The 26960-nt window shown below is 38.8% G+C and overlaps 1 protein-coding gene across 2 annotated transcripts in view; it reads left to right on the forward strand.

Annotated features, from left to right (window-relative positions):
* Positions 1-26960, forward strand: part of LOC129774673 (villin-like protein quail) — a 65543-nt gene that overhangs the window by 11270 nt on the left and 27313 nt on the right. The window contains exon 1 of one of the 2 annotated variants that reach the window (XM_055778509.1): positions 23006-23418. The exons of the other annotated variant lie outside the window; for it this stretch is intronic. Within the exon in view, the coding sequence (XP_055634484.1) occupies positions 23377-23418 (42 nt within the window). The 5' untranslated portion in view covers positions 23006-23376. Of the gene's footprint in view, positions 1-23005; positions 23419-26960 lie in introns of those variants that run through there. 2 annotated transcript variants of the gene reach the window in all.

The raw sequence follows: 26960 nt of genomic DNA on the forward strand, positions 1-26960 counted from the left end.
TTTTGGACATTAAAATTTGATGCGGGGTGATTTGGAACGTCTGGGGGTGATTTGGTCCAGTGTGTTTCATCGAAAAAATCATACTTATGTTTATGTAAAGTATTTTGGGATAACGCTACAATCGGTTACAGTGTCCCGGGATATATACCAGGTTTCTTGGCCAGATTCCTGACCAGAGAAATTGCATTGAGACCATTTCGAATTCTGCATGGATCTTTCCACTGTTGTTCAAGCATTTTCAAACACTTTCGATGCTTAGTCAAAAAAAATCCGTCCTTGATGGCCTGCGTTGCTCTACCAAGCTCCTACTTCTTCCAACGTTTTCTGCCCATCCTTTTTTGTAATTCAGCGGCATGTGGAATCAATTAGACAAAAGAAAACGTTCAAACCTGTAGGCCCAAATCATCCTACAGAAACGTGTCCATGTCACCCCACACAACATGCAAAAATTAAAATGCAATTAATTTTATCATCAAATTTTGACGTAGGATTACGTCTTTCGGGAACATATTGGGGTACAATTTGAAAATCAAAAATCGAGCACATCGTGAAAATTGTCCAATTTCAAACGCTTATTGCTCAATCATTTCATAATGGATTTATGTGATTTTTGCGTCAATCGATTTCGGCACTCCAGAACATTTTTTCAATAGAATAAAATAGTATATGTCATGAAGCTAATTATCGAACAATTGAAAAATCTCAACCACTATCCTAATGGAAATACCCACTTCTGATTAGAAATTGACGACACATGCAGCGGCTCATGTACCAACAATTATTGGTCAGTTATTTCCTGATGGATTTACGAAATATTTGCATCAATCGATCCGAGCACTCCATAAGAGTTCATCACAATTAATAAAATAATATATTATATGAAAGTAACTATCAAACAATCGAAAAATCTTCAAACGGAAATAGCTCGTTCTAATTGGTCGAAATTGAAGATACGGATCGGCATTGCAAATAGTAAAGGGGACTTTTGTTCCCACCGAAGTGTGTTCCCTAACAGAGACATCAAAACCAAGCTGCCCGGGGAAAATCGGCATTACAAATACATGAACGCAGGGGGAGCTTTTGTTTCCACCGACATGTATTCCCTACCAGAGATTTCAAATTCAAGGTACCTGAGGGAAATCAGCATATAAATACCCTCGTGGTCGATAGTTCAGCAAATGACGCGCAAAATTGGATAGTGTTCATTGTGACTAGCGTGGGCATTGCTGATTGCATACCTGCTGGCGAATAAGTTGGGAGCGATGAAGGAGTGTTTTTTGACGTAGGACTACGTCTTTCATTTCTATACCGGGGTGTAAAATCAAAGTTTCGAAAACGAAAGCGTTACGCCGGAGACCGAGATTTTGAGTGTTAATAGCTCCTAAACAACTGAACGAAATGGTATGATAAACACTTCATTCGAAAGATAAAATGTCTACGCGTTCTATACTTGTTACTTTCTGATCCAAAAACTTGTTTCAATAGTCTTAAATTTGCTTTCAAAACAGGCTATTGAAATCACCAATCGGTATATAAGCGAGCGCCGCTCGGAAATCCACTCAGTTCTAATTGAACAGCGATTGGAGCATGTTGTCGCTGTTGTGGTGAAGCTCTTCATTTATCATGAAAGCGCGGATGAACGGTGTCACCAAGAGCCTGTTTGTGCACCTTAGGCCAGAAGGGAATCCATCAGGAGGAGAGTGATGCTACAAACGGTTCCCCGGGAAGATCTCGAAGCAGCCGCTACACACACACACATACACGCACGGAATTCTTTCCGTTTGGATCGAGAAAGACCCGGAAAATAATCTGCCAGTTCCTCTAGGAATTTAAAAATACATTCATGTGAAAGAGTTTATTTGAATGTTTTCTATCCATGTAACACTGTGACCAAATATGTTTCAATCAAGTGCTATTAACAGATGGTTATCGAGTTAGCATTAACCACTGGTGGGCTTCCAGTATCGAGGAAAATGTGGAAATATCTAATCGTTACTGAAAATAATCTGCCAGTTCCTCTGGGAATTTAAAATTACATTCATATGAAAGAGTTTATTTTAATGTTTTCTATCCATGTAACACTGTGGCCAAATACATTAGGTTTTGTGATTTTTCAATCAATCGCAATCAACAGGATAGCTTCTGAAGATTATTCTTCCCCATCAGTAGGATATTTCCGTATCCAATATTGGATGCATAAAACCTTGTGCCTCCAACGTAACGCTCTCGTTTTCGAAGTTCTCCAAATATTCATTCATTCAGAATGAATTCAGATTCAACTTCATACAAATGATCTCTAAATCAACGATAGTCCTACGTCACCCTTGCGGTTATACCATAGATATAATCCACTTCCTGTTTTTTTTTTATTATTTTCGTTCCAATAAGAATCTTTCGATGGATTGATTGAAGAATGATGTTTCAATGATCTGTATAGAACTTATGTTTGGTAGAATATAAATAAAATTTAAAATTGGAACTTTTATGTTGGTTGCTTCGAAAAAAATCATATCAATGACCGATCGTGCATTGTAAAACTTTAAGCACAATTGTAAGTGTAAAATTGTATATGGTAGCGGTTGTGTTAAAATGACTTGAAATATGAAACGATATTTTTCTTCCAAGGATAGTTCATGCGACGAGAAAAATTGGAAAAAAGAAGCAGTTCCATGAGTTTTGCTTCTTCATTTTATCCATACATCACACAGGAGACATCTCGTTCAGGGCCACTGTGCGGGCGCAGGCGCAACCCGTCAAATTATTTTCACAATTATCACTCGCTGGAAAACTTAAACTCTTCAAGGGTAGTTCTTAAATGAACTGCTCGTGATAATTGTGACTCAGGTATTCAACGTTATAAGGACCAACGAATGGTGTCTCGATTAATAATAAAAGTATTTTATTTTCGGATTAGAATTTACACCACTGCGTTCGCACGGATAGCTGCACCGTCGGAGAGATGCAACTGTACCCCTTTTGCTGTTCTCCTTCTGCTGCTACTGTTGCTGCTGCTGCTGCTGTGGTTATTATTGCTGCTCCTTACTGCTCGGTGGTCGACGTCAAACTGCACTCTGCACGATGATTTCGGAATATTGCTTGGTGGTGCAATGAAAACTGAACGTGGAGCGCTTCGTGCTCGTCACTTTTATAGCGGTTTGTATTGTTGCGCAATTTCGATGGGCGTGGTTTCGGTTGCTGAATTTTCGTTCAGCACTCGGAGCGTCAGGCGCAGCCACAGAGGGCGGCTTTCATCATATCCCATTCCACTTTGGCATCTTCTGTCGTGATACGTACCATCCAATGTCTAATAACCATCCTTCTGTTATCATCACTCGGTTGTGAACAAACAATACCTAACAACCCTAATAACAACGACCCTTTTCCGGACCAACAAATCCTTATCGAATAGTTTAACAATGTAATTCTTCAAACATATCCAAAACAACAGAATGCCTAACGGAATCCTACGTCAACTACGCGGTCGTGTCTCCTACACAATCCTCCTGTGACTTTTTCCTCTTCCTTGGGCGAACAGAACTTTACTGCACAATACACGAAAAGTTTGTTTAATCAGCGGAAAAAACCTTAAAACCACGATCGAAAAACTCACATTTTCTGACAATCAAAGTGCTTGATGTGTACATGCTACCGTTTTCCTCCACCTGTTAAAATTTACCAAAGTTTTTTTTACGTTAGGCACGTAGGCGCACCCGAGGCCGAGTGTTTAGCGTCTCACATTATCATGCCGGGTGTTCGGGTTCGATTCCCGTTCTGGACGGGGGATTTTTCGTCAAAGATATTCCCTTCGACTTGCGCTGTGGTCACGCGTATTCTAGAGCTTGCCCCTCGGAATACATTCAAGGCGTGTTATTTGGATTAAGTAATCTCAACTAAGTATTAATAAATGACGCTAATTAATGCGCATACGTTGAGACGGCAAAAGTTCCACAGGGAACGTTAACTGTGATCCAAAACAAACACATCAGAAACTGTTTAGACTTTTCGATTAAATAATAGGCTGCAAAACTGACGGCCTCTTTCATGTAGAGCTCATTGGCAATCAACAAGAATGCAATTCGATGCGGATATGGCCTTTTCGTCATCATTTTCGCGTTACGCTAAAAAGCCAAACAAAACAAATCCCCGATAATTACCGACCTCTCTGTATGATATGGTCTCTGTGGCTTAATTTCGCTTTTCCCAAGCACGACATTCGCGTCGTTGCCTCAACGATCGAACGATCTCGGCTGGATGATGTGATGAATACTACAAGAAGCGAGACGATCTCCGTGTCATCACACAGAAGCTATGACGTTCAGGTGGTTCCGCTTTGCGGGAATAAACGTTTGATGATTTGAGCGGCGAAGCAGAAAGTCTATTCTACGCTGCAATGCAGTAAACCGGTAAATCCTTATTGTTGCTATTAATGGTAGACAAATTTATGAGAATTTTATATTGACGGACCGCATCAAAATGATTAAACACGATTCATCACTTTTCATCACCCGAGGGCTGATGTCTCTAAGTCATGTTCATATACACCGTAATAAGTAAACTAAGAATTACAGTAAGGTTAGTTTAAAAGCCGAATTTAGGAAAATCAGTTTGAAGGCCGGATTCAGGAAATTCAGGAAAAACAGTTCTGTAAGATGTTCAATTTGTGTTACTCGTTAATGGTACACTAGACGCTCCCACTCAGCTAATCACGAGCACCAACCTCATCATCATTAATCTTTATTTTCGTATCAGGAAACCTTGCTGTGTAAAAGTACCCCTACTTCCGGTAGCTACTCGGTGCCCCCTAGCGTCACACAATGTGTGAAAAACGTGTGCGATTACTACACGTGCATCAACTATGACAGCAAAGTTGAACAATGATACAGGTGAACTTGTGAGAGGTCGATGTTTCGGTCCCGCTAAGCTAATCTGCTCATGATGAAGAAACATTTCTCCCCGGCCCTCGAAGCTGGCCACTCTCATCATCAAACCCGATCCCGCTACCCTTCTGTGGAAACTATCCCATCAACCGTTAAATGCGGCTATGATTGCCTCAATCTGAACGCTCATCTTCTGTTCTTGTGCGCTATTATAAACATTCCCTTCAGTTATGTTAGGAGACGCGAAAAAAAAACTCATGCGGAGCTGAAATGTCAGCAGCAAAAAAGCAACAATGGTTTCTCTACTAGCGGGAAAAGCTCGATGAGTTTCCGATAGTAGTAACGAGTGAAGCACAGTTTTTTTGCCATTTAAGTTAAATTACGTAATCAACCATTAGGTTTTTCTTCGCTTCGCCCAGTTTCGCCGAGCCGAGTGAGCGAAGGGCTGTCGCTGCACCCGTTGAAGTCTTTCGATTAGATGATACACGATGCGATGCTGGCTGGAAAGAGGCTCGAGCACGCGAGATGCCAATTGTTGGAACATTTCGAAATGTGTCGTGATAGGTTGCTCGAGCCCCGTTCGCATTCGCTGCGGCTGATTTGCGGTGAATTATTTTCACACACACACACACATACACACATAAACACATTGTTCGGACGCTTTTACAGCTGCGAAATGGTTTATTATTTATTCGAGAGAGGAAGAACACATTTTCCGAAACAATGCCAACTGGAGGAAATAAATGATAGAAATAGCCGTAAGAACCCGGCCGGTGCCGGTGGGAAAATGAATATTACAATGAGAGGGAGTTCCCTTGAGCAGCCATGCGGAAACTCATTCACGAATAGTGCTCTACATTTATTCAAATGTTGCATGCCATTCACAGCCTAGAGTGATGTCGCGCGATACCGTCATCTTATAATGAGTTTTTTTTTCAATCTTGAAGAAATTTACATGAAGAGGTGATTCTAGGAAAACATGTAATCATTTTATTATGATGAGCAAATGTGTGCAACGGACTCAAGTGATGGCTTCACACGGCCAATTCAGAAAGATTGAAGGTGAATTTGAATCAACGTTAATGAGAGGATATGGAACATTTGGGAATGAAAATTAATGAAACAATTTTTATTGACAACATTAAAATTCCAAAAACCATCATACCGCTTTAAAAGCTGTTCTTGTTGTATAGTGAACGGTTTGTTTTGTTTATAACGCTTTCACTTTCAATGTAGAGTATAAATAAGCTACGCTCAAAGATGCAATATAAAGCACCACAAACGTCTATTTATATCGTCTAATATGAAACTTATATAATATAACACAATAACAGAAAAGTCAAATCAAATTATATTAATTGCAATGCTACGGAGTTGAAGCGGAGTGGAACTTTTCAAGATTGTAGGCAGATCTACATTACTCATTACGCTCAAAATTATGTAAATTAATGTAATTGATGTTAAACATATAACTTTTTTTATTCAACTGTGTATCAAACATCAAAACACGATTAAGTATGTAACAAGTATCATAACATCCTACAGTTAATCCACAGATATCATAACTACGTGACGGTTGATTCAAGAATATTGGGTTGGGGAAAAAGAAATGTCGTAAATTGTCAATATATGGCAACACTTAAACATATCTTGTGTTGTACTTATCGCATCGGGTCATCCTATACGGCTATTTAAAGACGACAATCTGTGCTACAAGTGTCGTTTTGACAGTGTTGTGATTGTCCTTTTCAGTCTCAAGTTATAGCGCGTCAAAGATGGAGCCCACCAAGCAAGAAATTCACCATATTTTACGTTTTTATCTGCGAGGTAAAACTGCAACGAAGGCGGCCGAAAAAAATCGTGTAGATTGTGGACCCGATACTATAACGCTTCGCACAGCACAGCGTTGGTTTGATCGATTTCGTTCTGGTGTAGTGGCTGTCGAAGATACATCCCCTTACTGGTAGGCCAATCGTCGTGGAAACCGATAAAATCGCTGAAATCATCCAAGTAGAGTGAGTACTCGCTCGATTGGCCAGGAACTGGGTATAGACCATAAAACCGTTTGGAACCATTTGCAGAAGATTGGATTCCAAAAAAAAAGCAGGATGTATGGGTGCCACACGAGTTGACGCAAAAAAATCTTTTGGACCGAATCAACGCCTGCGATGCACAGCTGAAACGGAACGAACTCGACACATTTTTGAAGAAGATGGTGACTGGTGATGAAAAGTGTATCACGTACGACAACCTAAAGCGAAAAAAGTCGTGGTCGAAGCGCGATGAGCCGGCCCAAACCATCGCCAAGCCCGGATTGACGGCCAGGAAGGTTTTGCTGTGTGTTTGGTGGGATTGGAAAAGAATCATCCACTATGAGCTGCTCAACTATGGCCAGACCTTCAACTCGGTTCTCTACTGTGAGCAGCTCGACCGTTTGAAGCAGGCGATTGACCAGAAGCGACCAGAAATGATCAATAGGAATGGTGTTGTTTTCCACCAGGACAACGTTCGGCCTCACACATCTTCGATGACCCGCCAGAAACTACGGGAGCTCGGATGGGATGTCCTATTGCACCCACTGTATAGTCCATACCTGGCTCCAAGTGATTATCATCTCTTCCGGTCTATGCAAAACGCTCTTGGTGATAATAAGTTGGTCTCAAAAGAGGCTTGCGAAAACTGGCTGTCTGAGTTTTTTTGCAAATAAGGAGGGGGGGTTTTATAAGGGGGGGATGATGAACAAGGAGGGGTTTGCGAACAAAACAGCGCATATTTGACTTTTATTGGATAATTTTAGGTATGTTAAATAAAGCGTCAAATTTCGATCAGAAAAACGACATTTTTTCCCCAATCCTATATATAAATTCGAGCACAAATTTTACAATAGATATGGAAAAGAAAATGAAAGAAGCAACGCTCATGTGAGTTGAGTAGTATTCAACATTAAATTTGGGTCAAACGCTTACTGGAGAATATCACCGCAGAGTTTTGGAGCATCTGATGGTCAGAATCTGCTGAATTCGAATATTACAATACAGAAGGTTGGGGGCACTTCTACACGATAATGCGCCGAATCTCAAATTACTCATTATGCGCCTATTTTTAACACGAAAAAGCGTTTGTGTTCTATACCTATCCGCCGTGTTCAACTGATTTGGCACCTCGAGGCTTTTCTATTTTCCTATAAATGAAAGCGAAATTAAAAGGATGAACATAGTGAAATCATTGGAGCCATTTGAACGCAATTTCTAAAAATGAGGTATATCACGCATTTGAATCGATTTAAAAAGTGTATTGAAGCTGAAGGAAACTTCTTCGAAGAATGAAATAAAATTCTTGTTGAATAAAACGTATATAAATGTTTTCGTATGTTTTCTTAAACACAAACGGAATTTGCAGCAGTTCAATATAATGTTATTCTAATTGATTGGTATATTTTCTATTTTCTAGATATTACAAATAGAAGTAAAACGAGTATTGAGTTGACATTATGAGTTGAACTATTTTTATCCCAGCTGTAACAAAGCCGAATTTATTTGAGTACATTTTTATCCCATGTTGTATATTATACAGTAGCCGCTTGAGCGTAAGAGTATTCCTATCTTATTGTACGTATTTTGTTTTATATGTAACAATCGTTCAATGGAATTATAATTTAATTTTTCTGGCATGTTTTTTATCAGGGCAACCCTTTCCATCAAACACAAATTGAGCGTAGGCACCATAAAGCTAGTCTCACGCTCATGGCTCACGCATTGTTTGATGCAAATATGTTCAGCATTTGGTTCTGGTGGATAGATTTCTTTGGGGAACAATGTTTGGATATACTGGGGGCCTTCGTAGCCACATTGGTTGCGCGTTCTCTTACTGAACGATCGATCGTGAGTTCAAAACTCAGGTCCCTCAATTGACCATCTTTGTGTTGTTATAGAATAAATACGTTATTCAACTGTGTATCAAACATCAAAACACGATTAAGTATGTAACAAGTATCATAACATCCTACAGTTAATCCACAGATATCATAACTACGTGACGGTTGATTCAAGAATATTGGGTTGGGGAAAAAGAAATGTCGTAAATTGTCAATATATGGCAACACTTAAACATATCTTGTGTTGTACTTATCGCATCGGGTCATCCTATACGGCTATTTAAAGACGACAATCTGTGCTACAAGTGTCGTTTTGACAGTGTTGTGATTGTCCTTTTCAGTCTCAAGTTATAGCGCGTCAAAGATGGAGCCCACCAAGCAAGAAATTCACCATATTTTACGTTTTTATCTGCGAGGTAAAACTGCAACGAAGGCGGCCGAAAAAAATCGTGTAGATTGTGGACCCGATACTATAACGCTTCGCACAGCACAGCGTTGGTTTGATCGATTTCGTTCTGGTGTAGTGGCTGTCGAAGATACATCCCCTTACTGGTAGGCCAATCGTCGTGGAAACCGATAAAATCGCTGAAATCATCCAAGTAGAGTGAGTACTCGCTCGATTGGCCAGGAACTGGGTATAGACCATAAAACCGTTTGGAACCATTTGCAGAAGATTGGATTCCAAAAAAAAAGCAGGATGTATGGGTGCCACACGAGTTGACGCAAAAAAATCTTTTGGACCGAATCAACGCCTGCGATGCACAGCTGAAACGGAACGAACTCGACACATTTTTGAAGAAGATGGTGACTGGTGATGAAAAGTGTATCACGTACGACAACCTAAAGCGAAAAAAGTCGTGGTCGAAGCGCGATGAGCCGGCCCAAACCATCGCCAAGCCCGGATTGACGGCCAGGAAGGTTTTGCTGTGTGTTTGGTGGGATTGGAAAAGAATCATCCACTATGAGCTGCTCAACTATGGCCAGACCTTCAACTCGGTTCTCTACTGTGAGCAGCTCGACCGTTTGAAGCAGGCGATTGACCAGAAGCGACCAGAAATGATCAATAGGAATGGTGTTGTTTTCCACCAGGACAACGTTCGGCCTCACACATCTTCGATGACCCGCCAGAAACTACGGGAGCTCGGATGGGATGTCCTATTGCACCCACTGTATAGTCCATACCTGGCTCCAAGTGATTATCATCTCTTCCGGTCTATGCAAAACGCTCTTGGTGATAATAAGTTGGTCTCAAAAGAGGCTTGCGAAAACTGGCTGTCTGAGTTTTTTTGCAAATAAGGAGGGGGGGTTTTATAAGGGGGGGATGATGAACAAGGAGGGGTTTGCGAACAAAACAGCGCATATTTGACTTTTATTGGATAATTTTAGGTATGTTAAATAAAGCGTCAAATTTCGATCAGAAAAACGACATTTTTTCCCCAATCCTATATATAAATTCGAGCACAAATTTTACAATAGATATGGAAAAGAAAATGAAAGAAGCAACGCTCATGTGAGTTGAGTAGTATTCAACATTAAATTTGGGTCAAACGCTTACTGGAGAATATCACCGCAGAGTTTTGGAGCATCTGATGGTCAGAATCTGCTGAATTCGAATATTACAATACAGAAGGTTGGGGGCACTTCTACACGATAATGCGCCGAATCTCAAATTACTCATTATGCGCCTATTTTTAACACGAAAAAGCGTTTGTGTTCTATACCTATCCGCCGTGTTCAACTGATTTGGCACCTCGAGGCTTTTCTATTTTCCTATAAATGAAAGCGAAATTAAAAGGATGAACATAGTGAAATCATTGGAGCCATTTGAACGCAATTTCTAAAAATGAGGTATATCACGCATTTGAATCGATTTAAAAAGTGTATTGAAGCTGAAGGAAACTTCTTCGAAGAATGAAATAAAATTCTTGTTGAATAAAACGTATATAAATGTTTTCGTATGTTTTCTTAAACACAAACGGAATTTGCAGCAGTTCAATATAATGTTATTCTAATTGATTGGTATATTTTCTATTTTCTAGATATTACAAATAGAAGTAAAACGAGTATTGAGTTGACATTATGAGTTGAACTATTTTTATCCCAGCTGTAACAAAGCCGAATTTATTTGAGTACATTTTTATCCCATGTTGTATATTATACAGTAGCCGCTTGAGCGTAAGAGTATTCCTATCTTATTGTACGTATTTTGTTTTATATGTAACAATCGTTCAATGGAATTATAATTTAATTTTTCTGGCATGTTTTTTATCAGGGCAACCCTTTCCATCAAACACAAATTGAGCGTAGGCACCATAAAGCTAGTCTCACGCTCATGGCTCACGCATTGTTTGATGCAAATATGTTCAGCATTTGGTTCTGGTGGATAGATTTCTTTGGGGAACAATGTTTGGATATACTGGGGGCCTTCGTAGCCACATTGGTTGCGCGTTCTCTTACTGAACGATCGATCGTGAGTTCAAAACTCAGGTCCCTCAATTGACCATCTTTGTGTTGTTATAGAATAAATACGTCCAAGTAACAATCATCAGCGATGAAGATCGATTCAGTGTCGGAGTCCTGGCCTCGTTCTATCGATATGCAAGCTCTGCTTGCAACAATGAAGGCATCGGGCTGTTGTGCTATAAATAACACAACAATGATCATATCAACTGTCTCCGCTGTCCGGTCTACTGAACAGTGGAAGAACAAAAGGAATACTCTTACACCTAAATAGGTGTTTCGGCTCCGTTACAGCTAGAATGCTAATGAGCCTGAATAAATAAACAAATGGGATAAAAAAATGTTTGGATACCTATCCGAAAGCCGACGATTTGCAGTTAAAATCACTGCTGCAGGATCGTACGAGGCGCTTCACATATAATTTTAGATTATAATTTCTATGCTAGGAGGAGCCCACTGGTTTTCACAGTCATCAGGGTATGGGAAGAAATGGCAGTATGACCTCTACAACATGGTGCCCCTGCAATTTTCATAGAAAGGATGTTTGCTAGGGAAGAGGTATAAGAACTAGGATTCAATGTGGTGAATAATCTGATTATGTTAACGCAAACTGTCGATCACTCGACAAAGCGAGATAGCTAGATTCGAATGAAGGATGAGCAACCTAAACAGGCAACCGAGAACACTCCTTCACTCCTGATATCTTGAAAATGTGTATTTTTCAACACACGACAGGCGGAGAATATCCATGGAAACCTGAGAAGTTGTTCATCAAATCGGACCGGCGATATATTTCATGACTCCTCATGCGTCGAATTCCGTGTAGAAACCATACATCTCAATACTGTGGCTGCGGAAGATCTCCAACTTTTCGATGCAAGTTGAATAATACACAGGCAAACTCTCTTTAATTTGTCATAGAACACGCCACACGGTTTCAGGTATCTCTGGGTAGCCTGAGAAAGCAACCGCAATATCACTTCAGAACAAAACGGATCAGCTCCATTTTTAAGCCTTTTTGACGTGTAGTAATTTGAGGAAAAGTCCCTGTTGAGACCTGCGAATGCCGCGCATGCTACCCATATTAGCAGTGCCTTCTTCATCAGTTCTTCATAAGTCGCCGCAATATTCTTTAAAGGTGAATTATTACACGCCAGATTAACGAGTTGTTGGCCTGGAAATGCTAATGGTACAGGATAGTTCAACTTATTGATAACAGATAAACGTACAGTTATTTATTAAAATTACACAACGAGTGATCATGACTTATGTGTTTATTTTTAGAGTCTCTCAACATGTTTCGAATCAATGAGGAGCTGATCGAAAAAAAATTGAGAAAATTTGTCTTTCGAAATGGCTATAATCACGAGGACCCTGATTTTGAGTTGAACAAAGAAACTCTTTCGAATCCATTACGAAGCCAAACGATACCTTCATACCAAGTTTTTTTCAATTGATTTATTTGTAAGGCTCAATCGCATAAGCTTTGCGGAGCCGCTAATTCAAGGTTTGTTTATACAAAGTTTCAACTAATTGTTATGTTTAGTAGGATTCGACCGAATACTCGCGGTTTACTCGAGGTTAAAAGGGCAACAATTTTTATGGGACGGGTCAGGTATCAAACCAAGTTATAAAGAACGATTTGTTTGAACGGGGAAGAGGCCATCAGTATGTACATTATAAGACCAGAAGCAGAAGCTCTGGAAGAGAATACAGAATTTCAATGGAGAACTATGTAAGGTAAATGATGTTGGTTTGTCCAGTCGAAAATATGATCTCGGTTTGTCCACTTTTTGAATGCTCTAGTTCAGCGCACCTGTGTCAAATCAGGTATTCCAATGTTTGAAAACATATGAAAAAATTGTCTTTTTCATGATTCACATTAGTTCTATAAGATATTTTTACGGATTCGCAACTTTTAAAAGTTTATAAGATACATCTTCTAGGGGTGTCAATGCGCCCGTCATTTGAGCTAACTTTTAATCAATCACCAGATGATTATTTGGCACGTATTCTGACCTTTTCTGGATTATTACACTTACAAATATTGTAAAAATCATGCTTGCACACCATTTATATCAGATTATTTAGATATATAATATATAATCATGTAATTAATGCATCTCGATAACCTCAATTCTGATCATGGTTTGTCCGATTCCCTAATGTTGATTTGTCCACATGATTACTATGACAACCACTTGGCGCACTGCAGTTTGTTTGTTTTATTTTGTTGTTCTTCGCGCGAAGCAGAAATAAAATTTCTCTGTGTTTAGTACTGATCACCTTTAACCCTTTCACTACGAAAGTGTGCTCCGTCGCTGAACGGAGCACTGCGCCGAAAAGCATATCGCGCTGGTGTGATCGATTGGCAGTATCACACTTATGTCGTCTATAGACGACGCTCGTAGCGAAAGGGTTAAAATGCCTAATAAAAGACAACATTCAAAAAAAAAGCCTGAATTATGAATGGATCCATATGATGACAGTAAACTCAAGCAATGAGAAATGCAACATCTACTTGAAAATTCGAATTTTTTCATTCGAAAATGGTTTGTTTTTACTTTTTTTCCGGAATACGAGCCGAAATATATGGTTTTCGGTGCCATTAAAAATAGTTATCTCGATTTTTCATTCGTAGCATGCTACGAAATGTTCATTTGCACGATAATATACCCTCTGCAAAATATTAGCTCATTCGGACTTGATTTACTAGTGTCACAGATAGACTTTCCGAGATCTCGCACAGTACGCAAAAGAGACAGTGTGCTTTACGTTATCCAGTCTCGCATCTCACGAAGTCACTGCGCGCTGTCTGCAACAAATGAGCGAGGCAGAAGACAACCGAGCGAGCAGACTTCCTATGCGCGCTTAAATTTCGAGAGACGAGTATCGATTTTTTCTTCCTCACAACTCTTCCATGTGCAAGCGATGAGTCCGGGCTCTACCACGCGAGCTTGGAATTGGCTCTTTCTCTTCTCTTACGTAAAATTTTGTGATGCGGTTAGGAATGCCTCATCGCGTTTCGATGCGAACGATGCACATGTGTTGTGTACACGAAGAGATGTTCGTGCATTAGTGCTCGCGAGACTTTCTCGTGTAACCAGGGTTGCCATTAATATTTTTCAAAATACTGGAAGATTGCTCTTAAAGTTTGGTTTTGATTTATCTATAATGATTTTATACCTACACCAATGCTTGAGAAAAAGAACTTCCTTCGAAGCTTCGTGATGTATTTATATGTAGTTCATAGAATAGCGAAATAAACCATTCATCAACCGTTCGACCAAATCAAAATAACGTTTCCGACGTAGGACTACGTCTTTCATTTCTATACCGGGGTGAAAATGAACGTTTCGAAAACGAAAGCGTTACGCCGGAGACCGAGATTTTGAGCGTTAATAGCTTCTCAACAACTGAACGAAATGGTATGATAAACACTTTATTCGAAAAATAAAATGTCTACGCGTTATATACTTGTTACTTTTTGCTCCAAAAACTTGTTTCAACAGCCTTAAAATTGCTTTCAAAATAGGCTATTGAAATCACCAATCGGTATATAAGCGAGTGCCGCTCGGAAATCCACTCAGTTATAATTGAACAGCGTTTGTGCATATTGTCGCTGTTGTGGTGAAGCTAACTTCGTTCATCATGAAAGCGCTGATGAACGGTGAAGAGCCTGTTTGTGCATCTTAGGCCAGAAGGGAATCCATCAGGAGGAGAGTGATGCCACTGGAAAGGCGACCAAGAGAGTATCAGCATCGAAAAACGGTTACGCTTGAGACATCGGAGCAGCCGCCGCACACACACATACACACATACACATTCTTTTCATTTGGTTGCTGTTCAGCATCGCGAAAATTCCGGAAAGATGTAATCGTTGCTGAAAAATAATCTGCCTGTTCCCCTTGGAATTGAAGAATACATTCAAGCGAAAGAGTTTATTCAAATGTTTCTATCCATATAATACTGCGACCAAATACATTTGGTTTTGTGATTTTTCAATCAAGTGCGATCAACTATCTTAAGAAGGAATTCCCGCTCTGCGCGCACTGGTAACCGATGTTTACTCAACAATTTCTCAAACGAGAAATAGGTGTTGTGAGAAAGGATGAGCGAACGCAAAAATTATGTAAACTGATTTGATGCAACAGATATTTTGTCTATTGGAAATTGAATACAAATCATATCACAATACAAGTAGTGTATTATGTATTATACAACTTTTGTGTGATTGCTTCTTTTGTTGAATATTGTGCCTCAAACGTAACGCTCTCGCTCTCGAAGTCCCCCAAATATTCATTTATTCATTCATTCAGAATTGATTCAGATGCAACTGAAAACAAATGATCACTGAATCAACGATAGTCCTACGTCACCCTTGCGTTTATTCCACAGATATAATCCACTTCCTGTTTTATTTGAATAAAACTTGAAAAATATCGTATTTATTGCTCGACAATAAAGGTGCATGGCCAAACCAAACCTCAATTCTTTGTTCTTTTCCTTCAAACTCGAATTTTAACATTTCTGTAGTGTTTGTTTTGACAACTTCGTTGTTATGTTTTTCGCATTCACGAAGAATGTGTAATAAAAAATACTCCTCCTGCGAATGACAGATCGTTATAGAAGCATGCCCGAAAAACAACTTGAAACTATTGAGAACAAGAGCAGAGGGTCCAAAGCCCCTAAGAAGGACGGTTTTAATAACTGTTATTTATAGCTATTACGCAAAGAAAGATAACTCTCCGCCTTCGCGATTGAAGTTCGATACAGAGTACGCGCGACATATCGCACGGAATATAGGTTTTAAAGAAATACTCTCGTTCACCTTCTCAGGTTCTCAGGTACCTAAATACACTTGGAAGGATCGAATGAAAGTGTCAGAAAATAAAAATTAGTCAAGGAAGGGTGAGAGAAGAATAATATTTATGCATTGTGAATTTATTTTACATGAAATTGGTTATTTTTTTTATGATGAAATTGGGAAACAAATGAAAAAAACTGGATAAAACTGGACAATATTTGAAAAAACTGTAAGATTTTTAGATTTAACTGTTTGACTGGATCGAGGAGAAAAAACTGGAAGATTTTTAGATTTAACTGTTTGACTGGATCGAGGAGAAAAACTGGAAGAATCCAGTTTAAACTGGAACATTGGCAACGCTGCGTGTAACCGCCTCAAAGCGTAATTCGGTTAGGCCTTCTGAAATCTCGCACAGCAAGATGTGTGGAATAAAGGTGTGACCGTGTCGTCAATAAGTGCGCGAGGGGAAACGGTATAAATATACAGAGGACTGAGGAAAGGGATTTGACTGCAAATAGAGATGTCTAAATTTTTCGTTTATTCAATTGTCGATTAATCGTGGTGTCATTTTTAAATATTCGATTCATTCGAATAATTGTTTTTCAGTATTCGATTAACCGAGCGAATATTTATTTCTTGTAATCATAAAGAACAGACATATTTATAATAAAAAAATATATTTTTAAAAGTTACATTAAATATAATTTTGAAATAAACATGGTGCAGAATAACTGTTCTTGAATGAAATGGTATTTTAGTATATTGATAAATTTACCATTTCATGATTTTTTGAGGACGATTGAAAAAAAGAGCACATCATGAGAATGATGCACAATATTATTATTATATCTAAATAAAATTTTTCCTGTTCAAAATTACCTGTTCTTTGAATGTTGTTGAAATAGCTGATTTGTTTGAATATTTCTGCTTAGTCCTTATAGCTACTAGTTCAAAAGAAGTACATTTATAGCATCATTGACCACTAGTATGGTATATTTTCCTCGGCACTCTAAATTTGAATACTACTATTTTAGAGCGGGAGCTGAGACCTCCTTCTTTAAGTCCGCATTTTACTCCTGCAGACCCTGAATTCTTCTTCCCAGTCTCCTCCACCACCAGGGAATCATTTTTATGGTTCAACCGTAAATGATTTAGCATATCGGATGAATTTCGACGACGGTTAACACTCCTATACTCGCGCATAGGTCTGAGAGACCAAAAAATCAATAATTCGTTCATTTCTCAGAAAACATCAACACTACGACATTGCGATTCTCTCTAGCTTCGTCATTCGTTGTTCGTCATCGTTTAGCGTATTGTATAAGTTGGTACGAAGGGGACGTATATCACTTTTTCACCTCCTTCGGTCTAAGACACCGACGCGCGTACAGGAGTAACTTTTTTGGACAAGTGACTTTTTTCCTATTTTAGAATATTGTTCAATGAATTGTATAAATGAATGTCAGTGGCGTGGAATATTTATTGAATATAATGCATTTTCAGACTATTCTTATTTGATTTTAGTCCTTTTGTCACCGGATTGAACGGATAGTTGTTCACTAAATATAATGGTCACGCATATACACACTTGCGGAAGAATTGCAAACTGTAAATTATAAATTAATCGGTGCTTTATGGTTATTTTCACAGTTACAGCTTCGGGTTTTTTTTTCTATAATATATGAGCTTAACAATATCGACGATAAAACAAGTCGCAGGAAGTTCCTTCCTTCTTCTTCTTCAATGGCACTAACGTTCCTAGAGGAACTTCGCCGTCTCAACGTAGTATTACTTGCGTCATTTTTATTAGTACTTAGTTGAGATTTCTATGCCAAATAACACGCCTTGAATGCATTCTGAGTGGCAAGCTCTAGAATACGCGTGATCACAGTGCAAGTCGGAGGAAATTTCTTTGACGAAAACTTCCCCCGACCAGAACGGGAATCGAACCCGAACACCCGGCATGTTAGTTATGACGCTAACCACTCGGCCAAGGGAGCACGTTCCTAGAAAGTTCCTAGAAATCCTTTTATATCATCTTTTTATGCCCCATCAAAAACAGGCATTAAGTTTTTGTTAACCAAGAACACAGAAACAAAGAATATTAGATATAGGAAAACTAGAAATTCCAGAAACCTTACAATCGAACAATTAACCGACGTCTCTAACTGCAAAACGCGGGAAAAATACCTCCATCACCGACTGACACCGAAAATCGATTTATTCTCTTGAGCTGAAACATAAAATAAGATAGAGTATATTACAAACCTAACTTTACCCGTAAAAGACTTACCTTTACCCACCAAAACAATTCCACACACAAAGAGCAAAAAAAAGATATTGCAAAATATTGCAGCTTGTTTACATACAAAATCCAAGATGGCTGAAAGGCCTTTCTCATAAGTCACGCTACCGTAATGTATCTATCGTGCTCGCACAGTATATAGAAGAGACAATGGACCTGATCACGAACGTCACTTCATGGTGAAAACGAAATGATTTGTATACAAGATTATATGCACTTCGTTTTGTTTACACCGTGAAGTGACGTTCGTGATCACACCCAGTGTGCTTTGTCCTAATCAGCCTCGTATCTCACACAATCATTGCGAGCTGTGTTCAACAAAAGCATGAATTGATTGGATGACTTTAGCAGCGATATTTATGTAAAACAGTTCTTCATCACTAATTGTTCTACGTGCCATATTACGAGGATTAAAATTTTAACACCAGAAGCACAACTTCCACCCGACAGCACCAAATGACACTTTGAGGAAGGTACACGAGAAAGTCTTGCGAGCACTAACACATGTGCATCGCTCATGTTGAGGTGCAACGAGATATTCTTCAGCGCATCTCAATATTTTACGAAAGAAAAGAGAAAGAGCCAATCCCGAGTGTTCGCAACCGACATCGCGAAAGAGGAGCAAGTGTTCAGTAAAATAGTTGCCCGTTTCCATCCCAATACTTGTTCCTGTCCAATCCAATCCCTTCCTAACAAAATTGCAACGTGTGGTGCATTTCACTAATACAGACAGCAGCATATTTTAGCTTACACATATACAACGTGAAGCAAACGAGGAATACCATCTCCACGCTATTTTTCATTCCAAATCCAAACGTTTACCGCGTCAGACCGCAAAAATAAATTCCGTGTTTTAGAAGTTATTCCAAAGTGTGTTTAGTTTTCTCCATACAAGTCACATCCAATGGTCTTCCTGAAGTGCAATATTCTACAGATTCCTGAGCTATCATCCTGGCCTCCTTCAGCCGAAGGAACCGCCATCTCCCTCAATGGTGTGATCCACCTATGTGCTGAAGCCCGATCTCATCGCTTGCACATGGAAGGGTTGCGAGGAAGAGAAAATCGATACTCGTCTCTCGAAAATAAAGCGCGCACGTTAAAATTTGAATTTTGAAAACCAAAAATTCAGCGGATGTCGAGGTTTTCAAAATTTTTGATGCCATATTTCTTAAAATTACATGACACGTCGAGAATTACAGTTATTGTTTTTTGTCAGTCCCAGAGTGTCAAAACAAAAAAAATTTTTAGATGACAGTAAATTTCGACGTTTAATGAAATTTGAAGACATTTGGCATCAACATATTTTTTTGAAAACCCCGATTTCCTTTACCCCCTTGGGTGATTTTTACATTTTCATAGAACTCATACTTTGACCGCTTTGCGCCACTCTCTCTTAAGTCCAATTCAGCTGATATATTGCATAGGGTGCTTTTTCGAGGTGGTTGTGACATTGGCACAAATTTTGTTTTGTGTGTTACTTGGATAATATTCACCACAAATAATGCTATAAAATATCCACCTATCGCGCCAAAGCGTATTTCCGGTAGCCGTCATGCATAAAATGACCATGACCCAACTGGGGTCAATCATCGATTAGCATCCAAGCCATTAAGACGTTTTTCTTCAGATGTTCAAAACTTTGATCACAACTGAAGGTTGTGCCAGCTAATTATTCGACGGGCTGAAGATTGTCCCAGGAACATCAATTCGACGAGTTGAAGTTGGTGCCAGTGGAATACAAAAAGAGCAATGTACTGAAGATTGTGTCATTGTACATCCGTACTGAAGGTGGTGCCATTAAACCAAATATCAAAGCTGCAACGCAACTGCGGACAAGGCCGAGCGACGCGAGCTGGTGGACAATTCCTGTACACAAATTTATTAAATAAAAAAAAGAGGTTAGTTCACAAAAAAAGTTCTTACAATTTGTTCTCTGTTCGAACTCCCACATCCGAAAACGACCCGCAAAGAAGAGTCGGTAATAAGGTGAACAATTTTTATGGGGTAACTTTTTGAAATTCGAGATAAGTATTTTCATTGGCACCCTAATGCATATATTGCTGAGTTAAAAGCTTGTATTGATTCTAGCTGATTAACCAAAACAAACATCTCAGAGTAGGGATGCTGTTCTACACTAAGTATTGTGAAAATTCGTCTACTTCACTTCTACAATGTGTCTTACCCGTTTCAAGTTTTTTTTGGCAATTGTTTTCGCTGTGATGATAAACCTACGAGGAAAGGAAAGAAATTTGCTGTCCAAATTGACATTTTTAAAAGATTTTTTTTTCAGTCTTTATTATAGACACTCTCAAGGTGCCAATGAAAGTTTTCATCTCGATTTTTCATACGGGACTTCCTGCGAAATGTTGATTTGCAAGATAAAATACCCTAAAGTCTGCTTCATTTAATATTGGAACAAATTCTTTTGCTCATTGTGGCGCTCCTAGTGGACGGATTTGGAAACTTTTTTCACCCACGTGTCGGGAAATTCATTACCTTTCACCATGTATTTATTTCATAACACCAAACGATAGCATTTTGTAAACAACCGCCATGGAAGCCGAACGGAGAGATAAAATTGTGCACTGTTTTCTTGAAAATCCATTGTTGTCGGCATCTAAGCTAGCTAAACAGCTTAAAATGCCCAGAAATACCGTATGGCGTGTTATCAAGCAGTACAAGGAAACATTGACGACGGCTCGGAAGCCGCATTCGAAGCGTCGGAGTGGAACTGTCGACCGGAAACTGCGTGGGAAAGTCATCAAGGCCGTCAAGAGGAATCCCAATCTTTCAGACCGCGATTTGGCCAATAAGTTCCAGGCCGCTCACAGTACGGTGCGACGAATTCGTCTCCGGGAAGGAATAAGGTCATTCCGAGCCAGCAAACAGCCAAATCGGACGCTGAAGCAGAACAATGTGGCCAGAATCCGTGCTCGAAAGCTGTACGACCAAGTGCTGACCAAGTTCGACGGATGTATTCTGATGGACGATGAGACCTACGTGAAGGCGGACTTTGGGCAAATCCCAGGTCAAAAATTTTATTTGGCGACGGCTCGGGGGGATGTACCTGCAAAATTTAAGTTCGTGTTTGCGGAAAAATTCGCCCGCAAGTACATGATTTGGCAGGGGATATACAGTTGTGGACAGAAAACCAAAGTCTTTCTCACTGACAAGACAATGACATCAGAAGTCTACAAAAAAGAGTGCCTACAGAAACGGATTCTGCCGTTTATTCGTGCCCACGACCGTCCAGTATTGTTTTGGCCGGACCTCGCAAGCTGCCATTACAGCAAAACGGTTATGGAATGGTACGCAACGAACGGGGTCAGCGTAATACCGAAGGACCTCAACCCCCCAAACTGCCCCCAGTTCCGGCCGATAGAGAAATACTGGGCAATCACGAAGCGGAGGCTTAAGGCAAAGGGAAAACTTGTTAGGAACATGACTCAAATGAAGAACTGGTGGAATCAAATCGCCAAAACGGTGGACGAAAAGGGTGTGCGCCGCCTAATGTGCCGTATTACGGGAAAAGTACGAGAATTTCTTCGAAACAGCAATGAATAATTTTTTTAAATGACTGAACTACACGCAATTGTTTGTGTTCCAATATTAAATGAAGCAGACTTTATGCAAAATTTAAGCACAATCGGACTTTATTTTCCCGTGTCGCAGACGTCAAAATTTGAGTTTTTTTTAAAAACCGAAAAATCACCGAAAAGGAGAGTACATGAAATAGGAATTTAAAAAAATGATGACAAATGTCTTTAAATTACATAAAACGTCAAGATTTACTGTCATCTAAAAATTATTTTTTTTACAATTTTCGAGATAACAGTAAATCTCGATGAGATCAAGCGCTTACAGGCGGTCTTGGAGGCAAGAGGAAGTCATATCAACTATTGAGATGTTCTTGTTTGTCTCCAGTTAGGCTTATTTAAGAATGATTACGATGTGTTTACTTTGTCATTTTAACTGAAAAAAAATGAATGGGCACTTTATGTTACCAATCACTGCATAACCAACTTACAATAGAGCTTACAGAATTAACCGGAATGTTTTCAGAAATGAATTATTTATTGAACAAAAAAGTCGTTTTATGATGTTGATCTTTATTATCTGGGGAAGTTATAAATAAGAAAAATTGGATTTGGCTAGACTTACACACTTTACTTACAAGTTTTACACAAAGTGAATTTAATAAATTTGTACCTCGTGCGATTCATAAACTTCCGAGTATTTGTGGAGACATTTGTGAGCATATAAACGAATGTAGATTTCTTCTATTTCTCATTTATCTACACGATTTTTTGTCACATCTATTGGCCTAATGGTATATCTAGCAAAAGCGCCATCTCATTCTATTGCTTCACACCTCTTCGCGTAGTGAGCGCGCGTACGTTTCCGCAGCTTTTCACTCTTTGTTTCCACCTGTTTTTCGTCCTCTATTCGTAGGCATGCATGCGGGCAGGCAAGCATAATGGGTTTTTAAACAAAAAGGGGGAGCCCACTGGGCGCAAGTAATGCATCTATGCTTGGAAAAGTGTGAACCAAAGTGAACACAGCAACAACAACAAGAGGCAGAAGAAAATTGTCGGTACCACTTTTCTGTGAGCGCCGCCAATAACACAATCGGCATTCGCGTAGTCGACATTTCCAGCGGAAGGTCTCTGGAGAGTAACGCGCATATCATTTCCATTCCACTACCCGACGCGGAAGGTTCAGTGTACACCTAGTGCGCGTGTTCCTTGTTTTTTTTCGTACCACAATCTCGCGAAAAGCCTCTGGTTGTTGTTGTTGTTGTTGCTACATACGAGGGGCGCTGCAACGATATTGGAAGGGCTGCTGGTGGAGAATGTGATAAATCTAGTGATCTGTGCATTTCATCATTTCGACAGCATAAAAAAGAGGAGCTCAGTGTATTGTGATATATTTATAATTCGTTTGACAACTCGTCAGTGAGGTGATAATCATATAAAAATTTTAAGTTTATTATTAGTTTCGGCGCGTAGCTGAAAATATTTCTATAAACCGTGCTTGTGAGAAGAGAATTCTGATGGTCGAGATGCAGATTTTGGATATCAATCAGAAAGACTATGTAGGTATAATTTTCAAATTCTTTGAAACAAGGTTATGTTTTCTTACCCTCTATAAAATATGTTGATAGCATAAAGCAAACATCAATAATCTCACCCTAATCCATGCCTGGCCCTGAATTTATTCCTATAGATTTTAAGGAATCTCAGACATTACTCTCAATCCTTTATAATTGAAATTATTTGCGAGTGATTTCAAATTCGCGAAAACAATCTTCTATCATGGGAAACACAGCGCCCAAGTTGAGTGAACTTGTTATCGATATACTGTTCCGCTTCAGCATACCACTAACGTGGAAATCCGCGAAAGTGCCCCCATGCAGAAGGGCGCATTATACACAGCCGGGCTCCGTTAACGTGGGTGATGCGAGCGAAAAAAAAATAACAAATTTGCGTACAGAACACCTTGTTTGGTACTCGCCCGAGAGTCATGAAACTAAACCAAACCAACCGCTAACTTTGTATGAGAGCGAGCATATTTTTTCCCTCAATTTCACGGAAGAAAAGCTTGATGAAAAAAAACTTAAAAGCCAATCTTCTCCGCTGAAGCGTGCCTTCGAATGTGTGTGCTCTTTTTGCAGGCAGTACATATCCATATGGGGGCACACGCAGTGAGTAACGATCACTGGGTACATATTTGAACAGACGATGGAAATGGCACTATTTACAATGTAGGGGGGGGGGGGGGGAATTTAAAATAGTGCAATTACAGTGATGAGTGTGTAGCATGTGAAATAAGATAATATGGCACTGTTTGCCAGGCTATAAGGTTACCTCGGACAACTGATTCGCACTTTGATGACTGGATCATATTTTAACACACTTTGAGCTTCTTCGTTCGTTCGTTAATTTCTCCGCTTTGAGGTGAGAAAGAATCATGGGAATGCCATTGTGGTTGCGATTGGTGGATATTCTTTGCCCGCCCTTTCGATCTTGTGGTTGGAACAAGAATGTAGTAATCTGCGGACGAATTGAAATAAGGATTAGCCGTTATCTGAAGCAGGGTTTTTTCTTTATTAAACAGATTTTCATCCGTTGGCTGGTAGGGGAAAAGGGGGATCAAACTTGTGGGACCAATTCACCCCACAGAAACGTGTCCATGTCACCCCACACAACATGCAAAAATTAAAATGCAATCAATTTCATTTATTGTTATCAAACTTACAGTTTCGCTGCATCAAATTTTCCTCTTCTGTAGGCGAATAGAACTTTACTGCACAATACACGAAAAGTTTGTTTAATTTTTTGACAATCAAAGTGCTTGTTGTGTTCTGTGTGGGTCTTGTGTGTACCGTTTCCTTCCACCTGTCAAATTTTACTAAAGTTTTTTTTTACTTTAGTTACATACGGTTCAATAATAAAAGAAAATGAAATTATAAAAAATCCAAGTTGAGCCGTACTTTTTGAGATAAATAGGTGGTCCAAATCCCCGTATGTCCAACTCACCCCGTGTTACCCTACATCGTTCATGAATCAGAATTGTGTGTCATGGTCATATAGTTCATATAGCTCAAAAGTACTGCAGTATCGTTCACTACGAAGCTGTTAAAGAAAGTATATGTATACAGGTCGGACTCGATTATATACAGTTTGAAAAAAAAATGTTTTGTATATTTCAAATATGACTTATTTCAAGTAAAAATGTAATATTTCATCGCTAAGGAAGAATTCAATTGATTATTATAAATACAGGGCAGTAAAAATCGTTATTTTTGGAGATTTTGATTGAATTCTCACCAATAATTCTTCATAGCAATATTGCAGCGAAGGTCATAAAGATAGAAGGATATCGAACAACAAATTGTACAGCGGTTACAATAGTTAGTTAGGAATTTTTATGAGAAAATTAATAATAATATCTTCAAAACCACTAACTTTCATATTTTTTACTTCCAAAATGCTATTTAAATCCACTTATTTACATGTTTCTAGACTATGTCATGTACTAAAATTTCTCATCTTTCAAACAAAATGCCATACAAATGAAGCACAAATTTGTATATTACAGTAAAACCTGTTTTTGTGCGATTTTTTTTTGTGCGGTGTATGAAAAGAAGCATATTCCATTTTAGGGTGGTCCGAAAAATCAATTTTTTCGCATTTTTGCCAAAAATACCTTTTTAAAAAAAATCATAACTCTTGAACCACTGTACCAATTCAGATGTACGACACATTAAATTAAAGCCAATTAACTGGTATTTTTTTGAAAAAATACTACAGTTGCAGAAAATTTGAAGTATGTTTTCGTTATTATTGATTGTATTGGTTTCTAATAGTTTTCATGGTCTCGGAACCAAAGGCGCTATATTTTTCTGGAAAGCTGAGAATTTTTCACATTACATATCTCGAACCCAGGGAGGCGTTTTTTTTTCGTTTTTGAGTTACTATTTTTCAAAGATAACCGATGCTCCGAAAGATAATTTTTTCCCCCATTTTTTCCACTACAAAAAATCATAACTTTTGATCTACTGGACCGATTCAGATGATCGACATATCAAATTAAAGCCAATAAGCTAGTCTTGTTTGAAAAAATATTACACTCTGAATAAAAATGGATTTTGTTTTCGTAATTATTGATTATATTTGTTTTTATAGCCCTCATTGTTTCGGGACCAAGAGCGCCATATGTTTTTATATTTTTTCCTGAAAGCTGAGGTTTTTTCACATAATATATCCGAATACTAGAGAGGTGTTATTTTTCGTTTTTTAGTTATGATTTTTCAAAGTTAACATGTTTTCAGTTTTCTTTCAATATTTCTATGCAACTAGACTGGATGTATGTGACTATAATCCAATTAATTGGCAAGTGTGTTATTTTTTTCAAGAAAGGCTAGCTAGTAGGATTAATTTGATATATCGATCATCTGAATCGGTCCAGTAGTTCAAAAGTAAAATTTTTTTGAAAAATTCATTTTTAGGATAAAAAGGGAAAAATAATTTTTTGAAACATCGGGTAACTTTGAAAAATTATAACTTAAAAACGAAAAAAAACGCTACATATAAAAAAATATATCAATATATATTAAAATATATAGCGCCCTTGGTCCCGATATTATGAAAACTAAAAAAAACAAATACAATCAATAATGACGAAACCAAAAACCTGAAATTTTTGCAAGCGCAGCATTTTTCCAAGAATGACTGGCTTATAAGCTTTCAAAATATATATATTTTTATCAAGGCTCATATGGCGTTAGCCTCACGGGGCCGGGAGGTCAATACTTTGACAATTTTTCTTATTATCTATGTTAGTAATATGTAACCGATTACTCGCGGTTGGCTCGAGGTTAGTATTACAAGTGTTTTCGTAATTCGGATGTTGCTGTCTCCAATGCTCTATACGTGTGCCCGACACGGGATACTTCCTATTGGGATGCAGCTGACCCTTAATCAGCAACGCCCCCCTAGTCTGTACCTCATATCTAGCGTGGTGCGTCTTTCTCGACTCGAGGAATCCAGGATAGAATGGTCACTAGCCGGCGCAATCATCAGTTCGTGTAGAGTTGTCATGAGCGGTACAACCTTTGGCTCTTGTTGAATGATC

This window comes from Toxorhynchites rutilus, chromosome 3, assembly GCF_029784135.1.
Source record: "Toxorhynchites rutilus septentrionalis strain SRP chromosome 3, ASM2978413v1, whole genome shotgun sequence".
Classification (NCBI taxonomy): domain Eukaryota; kingdom Metazoa; phylum Arthropoda; class Insecta; order Diptera; family Culicidae; genus Toxorhynchites; species Toxorhynchites rutilus.